General features: G+C 37.0%; 1 protein-coding gene across 3 annotated transcripts in view; it reads right to left on the bottom strand.

The window, feature by feature from the left end:
* The window catches only part of NUBPL (nucleotide binding protein like), a 214,477-nt gene that overhangs the window by 26,473 nt on the left and 173,804 nt on the right, over window positions 1–14,200 (bottom strand). For all 3 annotated transcript variants that reach the window (XM_039247126.1, XM_039247127.1, XM_039247128.1), the window contains one exon: window positions 1,795–1,880. In XM_039247126.1, the coding sequence (XP_039103057.1) occupies window positions 1,795–1,880 (86 nt within the window). The remainder of the gene's footprint in view (window positions 1–1,794; window positions 1,881–14,200) is intronic.

Below are 14,200 nucleotides of genomic sequence, written 5' to 3' on the forward strand. Positions count from 1 at the left end.
TGTCCTTCTCTGCCTGACTTATTTCGCTCAGCATAACACCCTCAAGGTCCATCCATGTTGCTACACATGGCCAGATTTCATTGTTTCTCATTGCCATGTAGTATTCCATGGTATAGATAAACCACATCTTCTTGATCCATTCGTCCATTGATGGACACTTAGGCTCTTTCCATGTTTTAGCTATTGTGGAGAGTGCTGCTATGAACACTGGGGTACATGTGCTCCTATGCATCAGCATTTCTAAGGAGCCTGATAAGGATTATGCCTGTATAAACAGATTTTCATGAAACAATGTGAATCCAGTCCAGAGCTCCATGGCTTGTTAATGCATACAGCTCGGTACTAACTGGCAAGGGGGAAGAGGTACTTATCAAGGAGGATCATCTCAACTCCTCTACTCAACTACTTTATACTTTTCAGAAGCTCCCTTGAGAAAAGAACATTAATGAAAGAGAGTCCACTCATGCTAGTACATCATTGGATCTGATGCCATGTTACAGTTTCACTGAGGTATTCAATGGAAGTTATGAGTTCTCTCCATACCAAAAAACAAACTCAAAGTGAACATACAATTTTGGGGGTGAGGAAAAGGATAAAGAATCATGAGACTCCTGAAGCTAATCCATGGGCTGAACCCTAAAAAACTCTGCCCTGTAAGATCTAAAATCTACCCCTAAATTAATCAAGGCCATCTGATAGCCCTATAGATGGAGGCATCATGTTGGCTTTCTACAAAAATGCTTGTTTTAAACTGTATTCTGGCACAAGTCCACTTGCTTTTGCTGATGCACACTATGAGTAAAAACCTTCTATTTATGTTTTTTGTTTGTTTACTTAAATTTATTTATTTTGAGAGAAAGAAAGCACAGCGGGGGAGGGGCAGAGAGAGGAAGAGACAGAGAATCCCAAGCAGGCTTCATGCTGTCAGAGCAGGTCCCGACTGAGGGCTTGAACTCATGAGCTGTGACATCATGACCTGAGCCGAAATCAAGAGTTGGACCCTTAACCAAGTGAGCCTCCCAGATGCCCCTATTTATGGTTTTTAAAAAAAGGTAATGAGTGGGTTCATTATATAAAGGGTTTCTTTTTTCTGAGAACCTAGGAGAGATTTATGCCTCTTTGGTCTCGGCTCTCTTTCCCTTGAACATCAAGCTCTTTCTATCCTCATGGAAATGGACAGTTTTATAAAAACCCTATGTGGCTGCTGGAAAATTCATGGCAAACTTCTTGCATGTATTTAAGTCCCTTAATGGCATGCAGTTTGTTTACAGATTCACTTATAACCCTCATTTTAATAGTCCTTTGTCTTAATATTGTATTAACTTGTCTTATTTTGTCATATTGTATAGAAAATCTGCAAATACATTTTAGAAGACAGTGAGCTATGGATAAGTTAAATTGGTAACAGAAGGAAAAAAGTCACCTTTCCCACCTGTCTTCCCACCAGAGCTCTATTCAAGTGTATCTACCTAAACCCTCAGGTAGGCTTTTTTTTTTGGTCAATAATAGCTTTGAGTATTTGGAAGGGTGGTATTTATTCACAAAACTCATACCTCAAGGATGTTTTAGAATTCTTTTTCAAAAATATTTTAGTACAATTAGAATCTTTCTTGATTAATACAATGTGCATATACATTTGCACCTATATGTGTGTTGTTACAGTAACCATAAAGACGAAGTAGGGTTTTCATAAAGATTTCTGTAGAGAACTAAATTAAAATTTGGGCTGTTATTTCTCAATGACTTGGTTCTTCAGTTAGAGTGTCTCATAACAATAAAGTTATACATGCTTACAGGCACATGGACTTTACGAAACATCTCAGCACCCTTGTGTGCATCCATCAGTGCGATGTCCTGGGGTGTGGAGACAATCACAGCACCTAACCATGAGGAAACAAAACAAGAGAAAGCAAGATGATGCCAGCATTTAATGCTTTATGGAAAGACTGCTTCTAAAAGTATGTTGCGTACATGCTAAACGAATCTACTACATTAACTAGGTAATTTGTATAAATTTTACATACTCAAATGGGAAAGATGAGGAAATATATTCTTTGCTCTTGCCTATTTTTGACTACTCACTTTTAAAATAACAACTGCCTGGGGGTGTCTGCTCAGCTAACTGAGCATTCAACTCTTAATTTTGTCTCAGGTCATGATCTCAGGATTGTGGAATCGAGTCCCATGCTGGGCTCAGTGCTAAGTGTGGAGCCTGCTTAAGATTATCTCTCTCTATCTCCCTCTTCCCCTCTCCCCTGTTCATGTTCTCTCTCTCTTTCTTTAAAATAAAAAACAAAACAAACAAAAGAACCCCCTGACTGACCAGTGATTCAAAATCACAGCTTTATCACTAGAACTTTCTTCCCATTCAGACAATGGGCTAGTTAGAAGATGCACAAGGCAGGACCTACTTTCAAGAAGCTAATAGTCTACTTGGAAAAAACAAAAAATTAAGGATTATAACACAATGTACTAAGCACTGTAACAGAGATAGGCTTCCTTGATATGATGGGAGTTGTAAAGGAGAAATAGAGGAAAGAAAACTAATTCAGTCTAGGGATCAGGATAGTGAAAAAGCAGGAGGTAAGGAGAATCAGTAGGGGAAAGGTTTCAGAAAGAGGTGATTCCTAAGTTGAGTCCTTAAAATTTGTATTATAGAAAACTCACTAGTATGGAATGCACTGTAAGGAACAGTTTCCTGGGGGTAAAACTAGGGGCTGTGGTAGAAACTGAGATGCAAAATAGTGGCGGCCTAAATGAAGATAGCACCAAAAGTAGGTGCAGACAGAAGCTTTCCTGGGTCTCTACTATTACCCTGAAGAAACCAGATGGTTCTATGGTGTAATTTTTTCTTTAAGTGGAAACACCAGAGGCCTGGTTATGGTTTGTAGTTTGTGATATCTTAAATTTCGTGGGTTCTTCTAGATGATAACCTGAATAATACATAACATAAGCATATTCTACATTACCTGGATGACCATTATGTTATAACTAATACATATTGACATGACCTTTCAGAACCGTAAGCCATCAAATTGGCACCAAGGGGTTAGTACTTCATCATAACTAATGAGAAAAGAGGTAGAATCAACAATAATGGATTATACCAAATGAACATCAAATGATACAACAAAGTATTGTCTGAAGGGACATTGTGAAGAGGTCAAAATAAAGACAAGTGGCAGGAAACCAAGTTCTCACAAAGCACGTGGCAATACAGGCATATCAAAGTCAAAAGAACTATGCCAGAAGGGTTAGCTACAAATTCATCTTGCAATCGATATTTTCATTTTAGCAAAACACAAAGAAACAAACAAACACTTCTTTCACATTAATGTCAATAATTCAAATTTTATTTATTTTTAAAATTTTGCTTATATTTAACCTGTAATTTTTTTTAGTTTTAAAAAATTATATAAGTGCTATAAGCTTAAGGAATTTATATTTATACTATATTTATACTTTGTTAAGTAGTCCTATAATAAAAATAAGTCAATACGGGGTATGGGTCAGATTAGAAGGAGGGCTTATTCAACAGTCAAGTTTGAAAAACCTTAGCGCTAGAATTCAAACAAAAGAATTCAAATTTTTATTCAATAGCCAACTTCCTGTGGAAATGGTGTAATAACAATCTGAGATTTAGTTTCCTCATCTGCAAAATGGCACAGTGATACTAGGTAATAGACTAATGTACCTAAGATGCCTGACATGATGCCTGGACAGAGGGTAAACATTCAATAAAAGGAACCTGCTGTTGTTGATGTTCATATTATCACATTATCTTTATCACTGTTATTAATAAAATGTCTTTGACATTGCTGGGAAGGTCTTTTTTATATGTGCCATCAGACAGCTCATCCTACTTTTCAAATTCCTCCATGGATTACTACATCCTTCTATTTTTATTTGCTCTGCTCAAGGAACAAAAAACTAGTTGACCATCCTCTTTCTTGTCTTTAAAAGACTGACAGAAATCACATCTCTGTAGAAATTATATTCTAACTCCATAGATCCAATATATGCCCACAATTTGCCACCTTCTAGGTACTATTATCAATCTATTGCATTGTTTTCTCATATCCAGGCATTTAGAAGGAATTTGATTCCAGTTCTGTCCCCATCTAGTTGTGTGACTGACTTTTGTCAAGTAACTCAGAATCACTCTAGGTCTCAGTTTCCTTAGCTGTAAAATTAATGCAAGGACTAGACAGTCTCCAAGGTTTCAGCTATCTCTGATTATATGCCTTAGCATGTAATCAGAGGATTAACCTCAAATTTCCAAAACCACTCCTGTTCAATCTTACTGCTCAGTAAACCTACTTAAGTAAATGTGAAATGCTACCCTCCTTGAAGAATAATGGCCCCTCAATCTCAGAGTCATTCTCTTCACATGTAAATAAAAACTCTTTGGCTATTTTCTCCTAATTCTCTTTTAATTGTATACCCCTATATAAGGGGTTTTCTATTACATTAGCCCTAAAAGGTGCTTTTAGCTTTCATATAATATAATCATTTTATTATTTTAAATAGCCTATGTCTATTTGTATTACCACTATATAATATAATTTCATGTGTACTTATGATTTTTCTCATTTTTGAATCAAATAAAACTGACACAAAACCTTGCACAAAATAGGCACTTAACAAAAAATAGTTCATTTAAACAATTTTGCTGTATTTTCAAATCATCTATCCTAGACTACTGCTGCATGAACTCTTAGTTGGTAACTCCTTGAACTAGGAGTCAAGAGCTCTGGATTCTGGTGGTGTTTACTATGTTTTTGTAACTATACATCCTTGAATAGCTCACTAAATCTCAATGAACTCTTCTGTAAAATACTCTATTTCTATTGTTCCTACTTAACTTAAACAGATGTTCCACTAAAAAAAAGAATGTAAAAGTGTTATAAAAATGTTTGGTGACATTATTTTGACAACTATAAGATCCTAGAGAGATGGATTCAAAAAGGATTAGGTTTTCTCTGTGCTTAACCCTAGCACAGTATCATAAAAAACCATCCACACCACCTGAGTTCCTTTGTAATCTAAAGAGTACCATTCATACATCAATTAATAACTTTTTGACAATGATGATGATCGTCTTCTATGTTCCATCAAGTGGTTACAAAACATAAACAATCCATTGGAATTACCAGCCACATTTATAAAAAATGTTTTGGTGTAAGAGTTTTTTTGCCAAAGTAATTGTTCTTAAATAATTAAGTTCTAATCACGATGCAATCAGTCTTTAGGACACTGCTGAGAGAAAAATTTCTAGCCTTTTTGTTTTAATATTTTATTTATTTCTGAGAGAGAGAGACTATGTGAGCAGGAGCAGGTCAGAGAGAGAGGGAGACACAGAATCCGAAACAGGCTCCAGACTCTGAGCTAGCCATCAGCACAGAGCCCGACATGGGGCTCGAACCCACGAACCATGAGATCATGACCTGAGCTGAAGTCGGACGCTTAACCAACTGAGCCACCCAGGCGCCCCAGCCTTCTTTAAAGAATACAAAAACATAACTGGCTCACACATAAACCACTACTTCTTGGGGTGTCTGGCTGGCTGAGTCAGAGGAGTGTGTGATTTCAGGGTAGTGGGTTCCAGCCTTATGTTGGGTGTAGAGATTGCTTACTTACATATATACATAAAGAACACTACTTCTTTTGCTGTACCACATTTTAACACAGTAAAATTAAATTTAATCATTACTTATCAATCTGTGCATCACAACCTAGATTTTTAAATTTTAAAGGAATTAACTTTTTTCTTGTTACTATATCTCTTTTCTTAAAATATGGTCTTCATACCTGGTATTACATTTTATCTTTATGAGGTCTTGGCTGCCTATCTAATAAATTTTCATTTTTCTCAGGGTTCTTGGAACATAAGCCAATATGAACTAGCCCCAATTTTTTTCCTTTAAAACCTTCACTGATGATGTCACTTCACTTTTCTTTTTCTTTTTAAAAAAACTTTTTTAAAATTTAATCCAAGTTAGTTAGCATATAGTGCAACAATGATTTCAGAGTAGATTCCTTAATGCTCCTTACCCGTTTAACCCATCCCCCCCTCCCACAACCCCATCCAGTAACCCTCTGTTTGTTCTCCATATTTAAGAGTCTCTTATGCTTTGTCCCCCTCCCTGTTTTTATATTATTTTTGCTTCCCTTCCCTTATGTTCATCTGTTCTGTGTCTTAAAGTCCTCATATGAGTGAAGTCATATATTTGTCTTTCTCTGACTAATTTCGCTTAGCATACTAATCTCTAGTTCCATCCATGTAGTTACAAATGGCAAGATTTCATTCTTTTTGACTGCTGTGTAATACTCCAGTGTGTGCGTGCATGTGTGTGTGTGTGTGTGTGTGTGTATACATCACATCTTCTTTATCCATTCATCCATCTATGGACATATGGGCTCTTTCCATACTTCACTATTGTTAGTAGTGCTGCTATAAACACTGGGGTGCATGTGCCCCTTCAAAACAGCACACCTGTATCCCTTGCATAAATTCCTACTAGTGCCATTGCTAGGTCGTAGGATAGTTCTATTTTTAATTTTTTGAGGAAGCCCCATAGTGTTTTCCAGAGTGGCTGCACCAGTTTGCATTCCCACCAGCAGTGCAAAAGACATCCTCTTTCTCCACATCCTCGTCAACATCTGTTGTTGCATGAGTTGTTAATGTTAGCCATTCTGACTGGTGTGAGCTGGTATCTCATTGTGCTTTTGATTTGTACTTCCCTGATGATGAATGATGTGGTGCATTTTTGCATGTGCTGGCTGGCCATCTGGATGTCTTCTTTGGAGAAGTGTCTATTCACTTCTTTTGTCCGTTTCTTCACTGGATCATTTATTTTTTGGGTGTTGAGTTTGATAAGTTCTTTATATATTTTGGATACTAACCCTTTATCTGATATGCCATTTGCAATTGGTTGGTTGCCTTTTAGTTTTGCTGATTGCTTCCTTTGCTGTGCAGAAGCTTTTTATTTTTATGAGGTCCCAATAGTTCATTTTTGCTTTTGTTTCCCTTGCCTCCGGAGACGTGTGGAGTAAAAAGTTGCTGCAGCCAACGTCAGAGAGGTTCTTGCCTGCTTTCTCCTCGAGGATTTTGATGGCTTCCTATCTTACATTTAGTCTTTAATCCATTTTGAGTTTATTTTTGTGTATGGTGTAAGAGAGTGGTCCAGGTTCATTTTTCTGCATGTAACTGTCCAGTTTTCCTAGCACCATTTGCTGAAGAGACTGTCTTTATGCCATTGAATATTCTTTCCTGCTTTGTCAAAGATGAGCTGGCCATATGTTTTTGTGGGTGCATGTCTGGGTTCTCTATTCTGTTCGACTGATCTGAGTGTCTGTTCTTGTGCCAGTACCATATTGTCTTGATGATTATAGCTTTGTAATATAGCTTGAAGTCTGGAATTGTGATACCTACTTCTTTGGTTATCTTTTTCAAGATTGCTTTGGCTAATTGGGGTCTTTTCTGGTTCCATACAAATTTTAGGATGGTTTGTTCTAACTCTGTGAAGAATGCTGGTGTTATTTTGATAGGTATTGAATTGAATACATAGATTGCTTTGGGTAGTATTGACATTTTATCAAGATTTGTTCTTCCTATCCAGGAACATGGAATATTTTTCCTTTTTGTGTGTGTGTGTGTTTTCTTCAGTTTCTTTCATAAGCTTTCTATAGTTTTCAGTGTATAGATTTTTTACCTCTTTGGTTAGGTCTATTCCTAGGTGTTTTATGGTTTTTGATGCAATTGTAGTCACTTCACTTTTCTGATGGAGGGTTTGTTCGGAAACTTGTGCTCCCTCTACTGACCACAAGGAAGGTCAGTAGCAACAAAGAGAATGTTCAGTTTTCAATAAATGGAGTTATTGTCTGAGGGTAAAAATATATTATCATAAAGCCCTTTTCTCAAGAATTCCATAGAGAATTTTCTATCCATTTTCTAGAGTAGATATCTAAGTAACTTTCCAAGTTGTAACTTTCCAAGTTGTAATCTTTTTAAAAGGCTTTTTAACAGCTGAGATTTACTATAAAAAATTGTTTGACAGGTTCTGGTAAATATGTAAACATTCTAAACAATAATTACTTAGAGTAATGTTTTAATTGCTAATTCTCATAACTATTAAGAGAAAAATCTAGAACTGTCTATCTGAATTTGGGTCAGAGTTCAGAGTAGTTAAACATTTAAAACAGATTATTCTCTGGGGCGCCTGGGTGGCTTAGTCGGTTAAGCATCCGACTTTCGCTTAGGTCATGATCTCGCAGTTGGTGGGTTCGAGCCCCGTGTTGGGCTCTGTGCTGACTGCCAGCTCAGAGCCTGGAGCCTGTTTCAGTCTGTGACTCCCTCTCTCTCTGACCTTCCCCTGCTCACGCTGTCTCTCTCTCTCTCTCTGCTAGAAATAAATAAAACATTTAAAAAATAAATAAATAAAACAGATTATTCTAGATGTTAGGCTGATTATAAGTACACCAGGGTAGAACTAGTCAACTATGCCATTATAAGTCTCAGGGCATAAATTATATCTAATTCCCATGCTTTATTGTGAACTTCAGTATTGGAACCTAATATGTACAACAAAAATTGTTCATAATTATATTTAGATGAGTAATTCCATACCTTACAACTCTGTTGAGTACATCAATATAAAGTCAACTAGGAGTTAAAAGAACAAATTAAATGCTATTCTTTTTTTCTTAGTTTTTAAAATTAAGTTTATCTTGAGAGAGAGAGAGAGAGACAGAGAGAAAGGGGCAGAGAGAGAGGGAGAGAGAAAAAATCCCAAGAGAGCTCCACAGTGCCAGTGCAGAGTCTCACATGGGGCTGAAACTCACAAACCACAATATCATGACCTGAGTGAAATCAAGAGTCAGATGCTTAACCAACTGAGCCACCTAGGCACCCCCTAACTTCTATTCTTAATGTTTACAGTAATCTGATATTTACTGCTCTGATTCTCCTAGATTTATTTAAAGATACTTGTAGTAAAAGAAAATAATCATGCAAGCTCTGCTAGCTTAACATAAATAATATCAACTATATCATTGTTCATTAACTATAAAATAGATTCGCTTTGGCATTTTACCGTCCCCCCATCTTTCTTTTCTGCACCTCCCAAGTTTCCTAATTTATAAAAATTATTTGGGGGGGGGGTGCCTGGGTGGCTCAGTTGGTTGAGCCTCTGACTCTTGTTTTCTGCTCAGATCATGATCCCAGGGTCCTGAGATCAAGCCCTGTGTTGAGCTCTGCATGGAGCATGGAACCTACTTGGAATTCTCTCTTTCTCCCCTTCTATCCCCTCCTCTACTCACTCATGCTCTCTCTCTCTAAAATAATAATGATAATAATAATAATAATTTGCTGTAATATCAAGGAAAGTCCACTCATAAACCCTTAGACTGTGTTTAAAAGGAAATATAAATAATTCTTTCATTAGTCACTGTTTTGGACTCCCTGCTCTATTCTAATAGAGTGGAAATTGACTACAGTCACAAAGGATATGCTTTATTAATTTAAAGATCAATCATGATTTTGCTCACTTTAGAAATGAATTTTGAGAGGTGCCTGGGTGGCTGTCAGTTAAGCGTCCGACTTCAGATCAGTCATGACCTTGCAGTTCATGGGTTCCATCCCTGCAATGGGCTCTGTGCTGACAGCTCATAGCTTAGATCCTGCTTAAGATTCTGTGTCTCTCTCTCTCTCTTCCCACCGCCCCTCTTGCTCTCTCTCAAAATAAAAAGAAAAGAAATGAATTTTGATACAGGAAATTATGTTAATGACTACCAAAAAGAAATATAAAAACACAATAATTAGTGGAAACCACAGTAGTTCAAAATCAGTGGTGAGAAAGAGAATGTCCACTTTGGAACTTTAATAAGAATTCAAGTTCATCAAAGGAATCTATATGTATGTCTGCTTTTAGGAACAAAGACTGGCCCTTCAATAATGGAGTCAACAGGGAATGGGCTTCCAATCATGTTACCTTCATGATATTAATAAAGAATTCACCATCCAGACTGCTGGTCACTAAGGAACCCCGCAGGACAAGTGAGATTTTCAGAGATTTTTAAAGAGCTTGAGCTGGAAACAAACAGCTCACACTCTTCACTCACACTCGCTTGCTCTCTTATTCTCTTCCTCACCTCACTTCTGATGTTTCCAGTAAAGTTAGGACAAAATCATTGCTTCTTTCCAGTCTTGACTCCATCTCTAATGCTTATCAGTAAACACTCTGGGGAGCCACTTGTACATATATGTCTCTGCAACTCAGAAAGAAAACTCTCTTCCTCTTCTGTGTGAGCCTGTTCGTGTTGCACTCTTAGAATGAATATTTTGCATTTCAAATTCTGTTAGATACATGTATAGCTCAGTCTGCCCATGCTCACAGTGAGCAACCACCAAAGGCTTTTTGTTTAATAATGAAACACATCCCTTTTTATACATATTCTTTCTCTAATATAAACTCTAGAGAGGAGAATTATTACTCCCTGATTACTCTAATTTTATTTAACCAAGTATATTCAGGAAATAGAGACCGAGACTTTATGTGGAAAAGCTTTGCTCCATTTCCAAATACTATTATACTTAAGATGTGAAGATATTCTTCAGAGCTAAACTTAAGATTCTGATCAAATTCTAAAATTTATGATTAAGTGCAAAACTTTTTAAATCATAGACTGTGGGACTTGAAATTGTACTTATATATAAATGCTTAATGAATTTAAAAGTAGGTTTCAACATGAATCTGACTACCATTGGCCATTATACTACTCATCGACCTTTAAGACATTAAGAAATTTTAGCTGTTAGGCATATATCATGAAGGAAGTGACCTGAAATTTTTTTTTTTTTTGGTTCCTTTTGAGGGAGAGACAGCACAAGCCCAGTGAGCGGCAGAGAGAGAGAGAGAGGGGGAGGGAGAATCCCAAGCAGGCTCCACAATGCCAGCACAGAGTCCGAAATGGGGCTTGAACTCACATCCAAGAGATCACGACCTGAGACAAAACCAAGAGTCAGTTACTTAACCAAGTGAACAATCCAGGCACCCCAGAAGTGCCCAGAAATTCTTAAACAACGAAACTGAATGAACTACCTCAGAAGCTTCTCTTTCAAACACAAGATAAATGATCAAGGAATTCAAGCATTAGATAGGTTGATGGAGACCAAGTGATTCTGAAAGCTGATTATATAACAATCATCTGATGAAGGTTTTCAAATCCTGGGTCTTTCCATGTCATAATTCAGAACTTGTTAATTCTCATGCTTTTTCTTTGAACTGTTAAATGACTTAACTTGAACTTACAATATATGTTAATGTAAACATAAGATTCTAAAATATATATATATATATATATATATTTGAAATTTAGATTGGAAACACTATTGTTCATAACCAATGGTATTATATTTAATTTTATAATTTGATTCCCAGTGTAACAAGGACTGTCATTTCAGACTGAGTACTAGGAATGCCCTAAATAATAACACCCTGGAATACAGTTTTTAGTCTTTAACACCTGGCTATAATTTGTATAAAAACAAAACAAATTTATTTTGAAAACAAATTTTTATAATTTGATAAATAAAACAATAATTCTCTTCTACATCACACAATTCTTGACAAATATCCATTAATTATAACTCTGCTCAATATTTGCATGGAAACACAGTACTCATGGAAGAAGTCCAAAACTGATGGTCTCCTTCAAACTTCCATTCTGCAAATTGAAAACATAAATGAAGACATAATATCTCTGAATATTAGAAATAGCCATGACCTCAGTCTTCCACCTGTAAAATATAAGCATGTTTCTAGCTTTATGGTTTGGGGTCATTATAAACTATCAAACTATAGGGGAAGCAAAGCAATAAAATCCAAAAGAGCCAAATGTTTTCCCTTGAATTTTCAATGGTTTTCCAAAGGATTGATACTGGATATTTAAAGAATAAGTCTTTTAAATTTGAAAATAATTAAGAAGGGAAAAAATAGTTATTTAAAAAAAAAATAAAGACTTTATTAGGGTTATCTTTTCCTTTGAGATAGTAAATACCAAGTAAACAAGGAAACTATTTCAAGTGATGGCCTAAGGTAATTTATTTATGTAACAATAGCAACAGTAAGTTTCTGATCCTCCAAACCCCCATAGGTTTTCATATTATCAAACCTACTGTCCAAATTAGCAATCAAATAGCGTTACCATAAAACAGATCATTGATTAGACCAAACAAACTGCTGGTGGAGGGGAAAACACTAGTGTGGACTTGTACAGCTTTTTCTCATGTGTCTTTGATGGGTGAATAGTTCAGTTCAGTTATTTTGGCAACAGGCCCAATGCCTTTCACAAGCAATAAATGCCTTTCTCTTTAAGCAGTGATTGAAATATTAAGGTGGCTTAATTTAAAATTCCTACCTCATCTCATTTAAATGAGTAAGAGGCAGAAAGGCCTCTGGTCTCTCTTCTATCCACAAATTCCAGACAGAAAGGGCCATAGACAGGAAGAAAGGGCATCACCTCATTTTTGTCATTTTTAGTCTGCCAGTGAGGCTTCTCTTGAGCTCAAGGATATTTAGTATATTATCTAGCTGACTACTCTGCCACATACAGAAACTCCCTCTCTAGGAAGGACCCATACTAGAACTATCTGGCTGTTTTCTGTGCCGCTTCTGCCCTTCCCTGAAAGAAAAAGAGAGAACAAAGAAGAGATCATGATGGCTCCCCTCTCAACTGCTCAATCTTTGTCCCTTCTACTATAAAAATAGTTTCCAAAAGTTTCACTCCTACATCAATTTTTAATTAATAGAGTAAAGGGTAACTTTTTATCATAACTCTATCCTATCAAAATAAATTCTTCCATCCATTACTCCCCACTATACAAAAGGCACTTCTATCACCACTTACCTACAAATAAATATTCTATTCATACACTCTATAACAGTACAATTTTACCTTGTGATAGTAATGTGATAGTACAGATTTTTACTACTTTGTACTACTAGTATCTGTATTGGCCTGTAGACTTGTAAAAGCCACAAATATTTGTTCTGTATTTCATCTCCTACAAGCCACTAATTCACAATTATAAGGAGGATGACCAAGAGGAGAAGCTGTTCTAGTTATTTTCCACTTGCTGCACTTCACTTCCTTCCCTTCACCAAGCTCTGCTTCATTCCCCGCCCAACTCTGTCCTGATCAGTGCCTGGGTAGCCAGCCTCTGTGGACTGTACCACTTGAGTTCCCTCACCCTCTGGCTTACAATAGGGATCTCCCAATATCCCTAGAAGGTACCAGTAGGATATAAGGCGCTGAGAGGAAAAAAGATGGCAGTATTATTACATACCTCATGAACCACACTCACTCCCTGCCTTGCAGCAGTTCTGGCCTTGGCTAAGTTCCTCTCTGGCCACAGCAGCCAACAGGCAGCCCCTCCTGCATGGCTCCAGCAGTCTCAAGGTTTTACTGACATAGTTCATTCCTAGGCCCCATTAGGCAGAGGAACAGCAATCATTTCCTACTGTCACTAGTTCCTGGGTACTTCAGCTCTCTGCCCCCACCTCTATCACCAGCCCCTTAATTAACTTCATTCTGTTAGTTCCTTTTAAGGTTTCCTGTCTCCTGTCAAGACCCTGACTCATATAGCTGTCTTAATAGAAATAACTTACTAAAACCCTCCAGTCTTTCCAAAAAGAAACTATGTTTCACATATTTCATGTGGAGCATCAATTCTTCACTTAATTCTTAGAGCTCAGATCAAATTAAGATAGTCTTCCTCCACCGCAGCAACTTCTTGCTTGACACATCCCCAAAAGCAAGGGAATCAAGAGCAAAAATAAACGATTGGGACCTCATCAAGATTAAAAGCTTCTGCACAGCCAAGGAAACAACCCACAAAACTAATAGGCAACCAAAGGAATGGGAAAAGATAGTTGCCAATGACATATCAGATAAAGGGTTAATATCCAGAATCTATAAGGAACTCACCAAACTACACGCCCGAAAAACAAACAATCCAGTGAAGAAATGGGCAGAAGATACGAACAGACACTTCTCCAAAGAGGACATCCAGATGGCCAACAGACACATGAAACGATGCTCAGCATCCCTCCTCATCAGGGAAATACAAATCAAAACCACACTGAGATACCACCTCACGCCAGTCAGAGTGGCTAAAATGAGCAAATCAGAGAACTCT

The sequence above is a fragment of the Hyaena hyaena genome, unplaced genomic scaffold, assembly GCF_003009895.1.
Source record: "Hyaena hyaena isolate Hyena2069 unplaced genomic scaffold, ASM300989v1 scaffold_291, whole genome shotgun sequence".
NCBI classification, from domain to species: domain Eukaryota; kingdom Metazoa; phylum Chordata; class Mammalia; order Carnivora; family Hyaenidae; genus Hyaena; species Hyaena hyaena.